The sequence below is a fragment of the Zea mays genome, chromosome 1 (genome assembly GCF_902167145.1).
Source record: "Zea mays cultivar B73 chromosome 1, Zm-B73-REFERENCE-NAM-5.0, whole genome shotgun sequence".
Lineage (NCBI taxonomy): Eukaryota > Viridiplantae > Streptophyta > Magnoliopsida > Poales > Poaceae > Zea > Zea mays.
This window is the reverse complement of record NC_050096.1, coordinates 192,997,896-193,008,119: the sequence shown is the minus strand read 5'-3', so window position 1 is coordinate 193,008,119 and position 10,224 is coordinate 192,997,896. Positions and strand designations below refer to the sequence as shown.

The following is a 10,224-nucleotide window of genomic DNA, read 5'->3' as shown; positions in this document are numbered from 1 at the left end:
AGTAGTCGTTCTCGTGTGATGAGAAAGCTTGTGTAGCTTAGTTTAACTTGTGTAGTTCATCAAATTCATCACGCAAAGCCGCTCGGCTGACTGGGAATGTGCATTACTTGTTCAATAAATAAGAGTAAGATACAATAGCCATTCTTAAACTTGGCATGTTGTATCAATTAGATCCCCTAAGTTAAAAAACTAGATCATATAACTTGGCCGGCCTGTGCAAAACCATCAGAAATCGGATGCTCAAACCGAATACTGATTTGGTGTGCTACGATTGAAGCACACTAATAAAAGTCTGTAAACCAAATTTAGAGACTCAAATGATTTCAACATGACATGCCATGTCGACACTTTGTTTGAGCAAACCCGATTTTAGACAGTTTTGAATGAGCCACTAAGTTTCCACACCCGTTTACCTGTTTTAAGTTCGGGGAGTCGCTGCTGCATTTTAATCAGTAAATAAAATGTATCTATCTGTTACCAATCATCTACGCTATGGTTAAGTAATAAAATAGATGGATCTTCATATTAGAAAACACGCAGACTAGTATTTATACTACTGACTAGAGAATTGCAGGCATGAAACCGCAGTCATGACTCAGGCCCACCTTACATAGTCCCATTGAGTTGAGTTGACATACACCTCCAGTCCAGAAGACCTTCTGAGTTCTGAGCGCCAGACCCTTTCAGTTTTCACCTCATCCTTAAAATGCGACACGTAGTTTCCTTATCAGAAATTGGTAATATGGTCTGATCAGAACAAGATGTTGCCAGGAACACTTTCCAAAATCCTACTCCATCCGTTCTTTTTTATTTGCCACGTTTTAGTTAAAAAAATGAACTAGTGGGAGTGTTGCATAAGCTTATGCTCTGTAATATAGTTTCTTCAAATAACTTCCGAGCTGGGGTGAGATAGAGTCTGCAGCACCCTGAACACACTTGTGGTAAGAAAAGTCTTCAGTGGTATCATCGTTTCTCAGCAAAATGAAGCACCTTGTACCTGGGTGACTAGGATTCAACCCGATCTGCACGTAAGACGGGATGTTAAAAGAATGGTCACGACTTCAGAAAAAAAAAAGGCACGACCACTGCCTAATACTTTTCACGTCACGTTTACAGCATGCAATTTTGCAATAAACAGGGATATATATCAAGGTGTAATTTGACAAAGGGCCATCTGCTCGGTGAGGAAAGATTATTGTTTGCTCAACCACGAGAAGCTTTTACAATGCTTGCAAGGCTGACGACGATATTGTATAAAGGTCAAATTTAATGCACGTAATGTGTTTCCAGTAGATTCAACAGCATGTCAGTGGCATTTTTCTAACACTAATGTATGGACAATAGGCTTGACCAAATGACAAGCACATATACACAAGAACGTAATCAAAATAGGATATCTTCTCATGCAGCTCATGATTTCACAATGATCAAAATTAACATATCCGCTTATTCTATTTGGTGTGAGTGGGTTTGCTGCCGTATAGGTTTCTCAACCTTTTTTTTCTTCTTAATAAAATGATCAGTGTGTTTGATAGAGAAAAAAGAACAGGTATCAATCGATAATCATCACCTTAATTTCTCTTACTCCCACACCGATCTTTTCAGCACCTCTGGAATGAAATTTCAGGGCCTCGATTAACTGTGATTTATCTGGCTCCGCCACATATCCATTTAACGGGTACCTTCATCATACAATTAAAAGAAATTCAATAAAGGATAATCAATATATATATTTTTAAAAAAGCAAATCCTTATGCATAAGTCATGCCAAAATAAACCAGTAAAATAGCTCCATGGAGGAGGATGTCTTCTTACTCTCTTAGCATGTTTTGTAAGGAAGTACGCATATCGATAATGTTATCCCATATACTGACTTTAGCATGAAGAAAGTCCTGGTCGATAGTTATAGCAACACCATTGACGGTCGTACTGCCTTTAGAAGACTTGCATGCTAATCTACATATCGAAGCATTTTCAGTACTTTGTCTACGGGTATCCAAATGATTCTTTTCAAAATTCCGAACTTTAGAGCTGCATAGGAAATCATAGATGCTCTCATTTTGTTCTGGTTCATGTGGCTGCAAAATACGGTAACTGTCAGCATTAAATTCAATAACTGAATATCCTACAAGTATATTTAAGATGGTGGTTTATTTTCATCAGCCACAACCAAATACAGCAGCGTAATTGCTGGTTAGATTGAATTTAGAAAACTATATCAGTCAAGAGATCACCTTTTTTTTCTCGAAAGCGCAGGAGAACTGCGCGATATTATATTAAAGAAGAAGGACAGTTACAGAAAAAACAACTGAGGCGCCTATGGCGGCCAGTAACAGGCATACAGAAACCCATCACAAGGTCTAAATAGACCGGGGTACAACTGACGCCTTACGGTGGCCTGAACGAAACTAGCATAGACTGACTCATCTATAAAACTCTAGGCTACATGAGAGAGGGAGGCAACAAGGGATGTCAACCCCTTGGCCCCGGCAGTCTCCCACAGACGGCGCTCATCCCCACATGGATTAGGAAATTAGATTAGGGGAAAGACCATCAAAGATGCATCTGTTCCGGTGATTCCACAAATCCAAGCGCCCAGCATAATGAGGGAGTTTAGGCCACCTCTGAAGGACCCCTGAATAGCTTCATTTGCTTGATGCCACCACTCCATAAAATTAATATCCGTTGGTTGGGGGGCCAAACCCTGCAGCCCGAATTGCCTTAGAAGGAGGAACCAACATTCTCTTGAGAAAACGCAATTCACAAGCAGATGGTCAATTGTCTCCCTCTCCTACTCACATAAAGGACATTTTTTCCGGATGATCCAGCCCCCGCTTCTCAAGTCTATCTGTTGTCCAACATTTCTTGTGAGCCACCAGCCACAAGAAGAATCGACATTTGGGCGGAGCCCAAGTTTTCCAAATCCGCTCAAAAGGTTCAAACTCCACAGATCCAATGAAGAGCCCCTCATAAGCGGCTTTAGTCGAATATTTGCCATTAGCAGCCAACCGAAAAATATGTTTGTCCTCCTTATGGGGGTCCAGATCAACATGTGCCACCAAATCCCAAATACGCAGGAAGTCTGCAAGTGCACCAACAGATAAACTCCCAGGAATATCATTAATCCAGCCATTATCCTCGATCGCCTCCTGAACTGTCCTTTTGTTAATCAGCTTCTTAGGAATGGTCTCAATAAGTCGGGGAGCGATATCCCCAATCCGCTGCCCACCCAACCATCGATCACTCCAGAAAAGGGTAGAAGTTCCATTTCCAATCTCAGAATACAAGGCTACTTGTAGAAACTCTCGAATTTTTTTCGGGGTATGCAAAGGCAGGGATGCCAAGGGCCGACCTGACTCAGTTTTTTGCAGCCAAGCCCAACGCATTTTAAGGGCCCAACTCAGTTCAATGATGCTGAAAATACCCAATCTACCAAGCTCTCGAGGTCTGCACACACTGCCCCAGCCCCCAGGCCACTTCACAATGGCCACCCATGGCATTTTTACGACCATGCCAAAGGAACCCTCTTCGAATTTTATCAATGTCCTTCAAAGTAGTAGAAGGCAAGTCTACAACCATAACACTATAAATCAGCACCCCTGTCAAAACAGATTGCACCAATACACTTCTTCCTGCTTTAGTCAACAAATCAGCTTTCCATCCAGGTAGTTGATTAGCTATTTTATCCACAATGGGCTGCACCTGCTCCCTTCTTAATTTATGTAACGACAGGGGCAGCCCAAGGTACTTGCAAGGAAAGCTAGATATCTCACAGGGCCAAAACTGTTGAATAATCTCTAAATTGTCTTCATGGCATCTGATGGGGTAGACACTAGATTTTTGATTATTATTATATAAACCAGAAGCCTCACCAAAAAGCTGAAGGATGTCTGAAACCATAGTCATGTCCTCTGCCACGGGATTAATAAAAAGAACCACATCATCAGCATAAAGAGAAACCCGGTGTTGAAGCTGCCTAGTAGAAAGAGGTTGTAATAAACCTTCCTCATCTGCTTTAGAGACAAGTTGACCAAGCACATCCATGACAAGCACAAACAGCATCGGAGAAAGAGGATCCCCCTGTCGCAGCCCTCTTCTATGAGAAATTATGCTTCCCGGATGACCATTAACTAACACTCGAGTAGAGGAAGTGAGAAGCAGCCCTAAAATGATATCTCTCCAGATCTGCCCAAACCCTAGATTCTGCATGACCTCAATAAGGAAGGGCCAGGAAACCGAATCAAAAGCTTTAGTAATATCCAGCTTGAGCATCAGGCAAGGATGCCTTTGTTGATGAAGTAATTTAGCCGTCTGCTGAACCAACATGAAATTATCCTGGATAAAGCGACCTTTAATGAAGGCATTTTGGTTTGGAGAGACCAAATCGTTGAGCCTTGAAGCCAATCGAGAAGCCAATATCTTTGTGATTAGTTTTGCAAAGCTGTGAACAAGGCTGATAGGTCTAAAATCTGTGACTTGATCAGCATTATCTTTCTTTGGGATTAGAATGATAAAAGCAGAATTCAGCTTATGAAAATTATCAAATTTTCTGTTCCAAATCGCAATCACCGCAGCCATAAGATCCTCTTTAATAATGGACCAGCAAATTTTGTAAAATCTACCAGTAAATCCATCTGGTCCAGGAGATTTATCAGAGGGCAGAGAATTTATAGCATTGCACACTTCTTGCTCAGTAATGGGGCTGTTCAACTCGATCAAATTTGGAGATGGAGTGCCAGCAGTTTCCAGAGCCTCAAGGTTAATCGAAATATTTCTGTCTTTACTAACCCCAATTAAATCAAAGTAAAACTGATCCACTGCTGCAGCTATGTCATTATGAGCAGTAAGGACTTGATTTCCAACAGTAAGCTTGGATATACTATTTTTCTTCTTTCTGTACCGTGCAAAGGAATGGAACAACTTAGAATTTGCATCTCCTTCCTTGAGCCAAGAAATTCTTGATCTAAGGCGGGCAATGGTACGCTTGGTTGAGGCCAAAGCCAGAGCGAGCTTCTTCAATTTACTTAACAGCCACCTTTCCAACACAGACAGAATACGACCATCCTGCGCAATCTCAAGTTGATGGATCAAATCTCTAGCAAGATGCAGTTGAGTCTCAATGTGCCCCACCTTCTTGCTGCTCCATCCTTGAAGGGCTTTGGCTGTCCCTTTGAGTTTTAAATCAAAAGTGGAGAAGGGGCAGTGGCCAACAGGAACCGAATTCCAGGTGTTGTGCACCACATCGTGGAACCCTTCAATTTTCGTCCAGAATGATTCAAAATGGAAGCGCCTTTTAACACCTTTGCAATCTTTGAGACCCAATAATAAAGGACAGTGATCAGAATCTTCAGAAGCCGCACTTTGTAACACTGCACCAGGAAACAGCTCCTCCCAATCAATAGAGCACAGGACTCTATCAAGTTTGACAAGAGTGGGTTGATTCTGCTGATTAGACCAAGTAAACTTGCGCCCATGGAGTGGAATTTCTTTAAGAGCGAGATCATCTACCAATTTTTTGAATCGACCCATCATAGCCCGATTAATATGTGAGTTGTTTTTATCCTCGGCATGCAAAATGAGATTGAAATCCCAGTAATCATCCAAGGACCCTGACAAGCTGCTCTAATATGTCTCAGCTCTTGCAGAAATTCAATCTTGGCTTCATTAGATTGAGGTCCATACACACAAGTAAGCCACCACTGGTGTCCCTCCACTGAACAAAACTGCACAGAAATACTATGGATGTCTGTCCTGGTAGCTCCAGTTATCCCCAAGTGTCGTCTCCAAGCAATAAGGATTCCACCCCTCGAACCATTAGAAGGCAGGGCCAATGAACCGGTAAAATCAGACCCCAACATAGAGAGGAGAGCACGCGGAGAAGGTTGTGCCATCTTAGTTTCTTGAAGACAGATTATATCCGCTCCATAACAATTAAGGAGCTCACAAACAGAATTCTGTCGAGCTAGAGAATTAAGACCTCTAACATTCCAAACAATTATTTTTTCCGGATCCATGTGGGATTCATTGACCAGATCAGCCTTGGCATCATGGCCGGTAAGGACAGCACCATTAGAGACTAATTTAGGAACAAAATTCTTCTTCTTGCGGAATCTTGAATGCATGTGGAATAATTTGGTATTAGCATCACCCTCACGCAGCCACCCAATTCTGGAACGAAGCCTGGCAATTGTCCTTCGAAGAGAAGATAGAGCAAGGGAGTGTTTCTTAAGGCATAAGAGAAACCAAAGCTCAGCTGAGGAAAGACCACGACTGTCTTGAGCAATTTCCAACTGGTGCAGGAGCACACGGGCAAGGGCTAAAGAGGCTGAAATATGCCCAACCTTTTTAGCACTCCAAGCCTGCAGCCCACGAGCAGTAGCTTTCAGTTTAGAGTTCAAAGTTGCAAAAGGACACTGCACAGCTGGAACAGAATGCCAAGCCAACGAAACAGCCTCCAGAAATCCCTCAAACTTAGGCCAAAAGGACTCAAAATGAAATCGGCGCCTTCCTGCCATACTATTATCATTCAGGCCCAAAAGGAGGGGGCAGTGGTCTGAGTCATTTGAGGCAGAACTCTGAAGCAAGGAATTTGGAAATAAATCCACCCAGTCTAATGTGCATAATACTCTGTCAAGTTTCACTAGGGTTGGGGGATTCTGCTGACTAGACCAAGTGAATTTCCGACCAATTAAAGGGAGCTCACTTAGGGCAAGATCATTGATGAAGCTACGAAATCTTCCCATCATAACTTGGTTTATGTTAGTATTATTCTTATCTTCAGCTTTATAGATCATGTTGAAATCACCATCAATCATCCAAGGGCCATGACACAGCAATCTCAGGTCCCTAAGCTCCTGCAAAAAAAGGACTTTTTCACTATTTCCCTGTGGTCCATACACGCAAGTGAGCCACCAAGTTCTCCCATTGCAATTGCATAACTGCACCGAGACACTATTATTCCGCACATACAACTCTCCAGTGGTATCCACACAGTGCTTCCAAGCCACCAGAATTCCCCCGCTGGAACCAACAGCAGGGAGCTCGATATGGCGATCAAAATTAGAACCCAAGGCAGAAAGGAGGGTTCCACGACTAATAACATCCATTTTGGTTTCTTGCAAACAGACGATATCTATTCTAGCCGAATCAACTAAGGAACGAACAGAAGCTTGCCTAGCTGGGGAGTTTAATCCTCGAACATTCCAGATTAGAACACGTTCTGGATCCATTTATCTTAAGGGTGCAGGGAGCGACCGAAGAAGACAAAGGGAGCAACTACATGTCTTCAGGAGGCTGCCAGCCAAACAGCGCTGCCAGAGCCTTTATATGAGAGCCTGACAAGGGTGTCTTGAACAGATTTGCATATTCATCAAGCGCCCTCTGATCCAAACCATTATTATTGGTAATTATGCCTACTGCTCTCATGATTTTCCTAGTAGCACGACTGTCAAGGTCAGCAGAGGTAAATTCAACACCCACTCCAGCAACTCTGCGACTGCGTCTTGGAATTGGTTTGGTGGGCAGCTTGTTGCCTGATTTTAAGAGCTGTATGGGAGAAGCAGGCAGAACTCTAGAAGGCCGCCGGGATACAGACGCAAGGAAGGCTTGTCTTTGGTGTGAATGAAGCGCCTCCTGCTCAACAGAGAGAGTCCCCCCACATATGGACACGGGAGCCACCGCAGCTGGAGTCACCTAAGTGTCTACCACAGCCGCAGTGAGCTCAACCACATCCGAAGTAGGAACATGGGAGGGAGAAGCATCCACCAAGCAAGGAGATGTAACAGCACTTGCCATAGCCTTGATATAATCAGGCGCCTCAGTACAAACCACCGCCGAGCCAAGATGTCATGGACCTTCGGTCCAGTGTCATGGATCTTCGGTCCATGGGGATAGCTGTCTTCTCCGGCGAGGTTATACCCCTCTGCCGCAGGCTTGGTTCTAGGGTAGCAGCCCTAGGCGCTTGAGAGTCATTGCAAGAGAGAGAGATTGGTTTGATAATATATTCCTTCTTCCTTTGTCTCCTGCGTACAGGCCTATATATAGGCCACCGGTTGACCAACTAGGCAACCACTAATTAGGCAAGTGACTAATTGAAATTATCTCCCCTACAATTTAGGTCTATCAATTTAGCCACCAAATCAGTCACTTTCCTTTGCCATGCCTTCCTTGCGCGCGCTTTCCTTTGCCATGCCTTCCTTGTACGCGCTTTCCTTTGCCATGCCTTCCTTGCGCGCGCTGCTGCCAGCGCCCGTGCCCTCCTTGCGCGCGCTGCTGCCAGCGCCCCCTGCGGCCTCTCGCTTTTGGTGCGCATAGGTGCGGCCCCACATGAGTGGCCGCTCCCTATGATGCCCATGACATCTCCCCCTCCCTTGAGGACCAGCTCGTCCTCGAGCTGCCATAGACTTACCTAACATGACTTAAGGTTAAGCCTTTTACATCTCGGCTTACCTTTATTATTTAAGACGAAAATACAAAATAATTGTGGAACTAAAATTTAAATTTGAACTGCAGCTATGTCCTCCTGTCCTCCTGGATCCCAAGGAAAGAGCTGAACTGCGGCCTTCACGTTGGATGAAAGGTGGAGGAGGAACCAGCCTGTTCTTATGTTGGGTCTGTCCAGCACCAAGGCAGGTGCCCGAATGAAGGAGACGACCCTCTTTGGCCGTGCAGGGGGGTTGCATACCTAGATCTCGACTTCTGCAGGGGGTTCAAAAAGTATAGACGAGACCTGGTGGTTGGGTGCGCAGGCTGCGAGTTGGTGCAGCGATGAGCTGATCAGCAAGTGCAGCTTCCGCACCGCCCGCCTAACAAGGAAGCCGCGCACTGTGGCTTGCAGGCGCACCACGGCCTGCTCATGTGATGACGGCCATGGGGTGGCCCTGGAGGCCACAGCAAGGTGCTTCTCCCCACGAAGGGACTGTACCTGGCGGCGTGCCAGGAACCCTCGCGCTGCCGTCTGAAGCCGCACCGCTGCTTGGAGTTCCTTCTCTGTCTTCTCCTTGTAGCGGTGGAACATCACAACGAACTGATCCCACTGCTCTGCGAAGCGGCCAAAACTCTCTTTGAGCCGAGTGAACGCATCTAGAGTTGGAGAGGGCGGGTGGGAGGGCGTTGCGGCGGCTGATGGCGCGGCGGCTGGTGGTGGTGAGGGATGGGCGGCTGGTGGTGGTGAGGATAACCTGGATCTGATACCAGGTGTCATGGACCTTCGGTCCAGTGTCATGGATCTTCGGTCCATGGGGATAGCTGTCTTCTCCGGCGAGGTTATACCCCTCTGCCGCAGGCTTGGTTCTAGGGTAGCAGCCCTAGGCGCTTGAGAGTCATTGCAAGAGAGAGAGATTGGTTTGATAATATATTCCTTCTTCCTTTGTCTCCTGCGTACAGGCCTATATATAGGCCACCGGTTGACCAACTAGGCAACCACTAATTAGGCAAGTGACTAATTGAAATTATCTCCCCTACAATTTAGGTCTATCAATTTAGCCACCAAATCAGTCACTTTCCTTTGCCATGCCTTCCTTGCGCGCGCTTTCCTTTGCCATGCCTTCCTTGTACGCGCTTTCCTTTGCCATGCCTTCCTTGCGCGCGCTGCTGCCAGCGCCCCCTGCGGCCTCTCGCTTTTGGTGCAAATCAAATTCATTTTCTTATCTCTAAGTCAAACTCACTTGTTTGGGCATAAAGAGAGATAATCCAAGAGTGAAATTGATCAAGTGCCAAAAACTCCCCCTTTTCCCATAATCAAAATTCTCCCCCACAAGAGACCAAATTTTGCAATAAGAGTATTTTGGACAAATCAAAAGTTCTAACTCTATTGTTTTCAAAAATTCACAAGTGGTAGCTGATCCATTTGCTTTGGCCTTAATTTCTCCCCCTTTGGCATTAAGCACCAAAACAGAATTATTATTGGCACTTTAACCCCTTTGCCTCACCAAAAATGTCAATTAAGAGCAAAAAGGCAATGAGAGTATAAGTATGAACTTGGAGGTGAGTACACTAATACCGGAGTGCAGTGGAAGTCTTTGCATGGTCCAAGTTCACCTTTCCCTTTCAATGCTCCTTTGAGACTACATCAAGTATACTCAAACACAAAGGTTAGTCTCAAAGGGTCAAGTTGTAGCACTTCTCCCCCTAAATATGTGCACCATTTGCATATGGACTTGTGAGGTCTGGGAGGTCATGTACAACTTGAGCACCACAAACATATGACAATTAATGTAAATGCTT

At 44.9% G+C, this 10,224-nt stretch overlaps 1 protein-coding gene across 1 annotated transcript; it reads right to left on the bottom strand.

Annotated features, from left to right (window-relative positions):
- Positions 1-318: 318 nt before the first annotated feature.
- Positions 319-2,090, bottom strand: LOC118476093 (protein DCL, chloroplastic-like). Its single transcript, XM_035964195.1, has 3 exons — positions 1,816-2,090; positions 1,571-1,682; positions 319-1,022 (listed from the first exon to the last, which is right to left on the bottom strand). Exons 1-3 carry the CDS (start codon positions 1,845-1,847, stop codon positions 861-863), a joined length of 306 nt encoding a protein of 101 aa, XP_035820088.1. The 5' UTR covers positions 1,848-2,090; the 3' UTR covers positions 319-860.
- Positions 2,091-10,224: the final 8,134 nt, after the last annotated feature.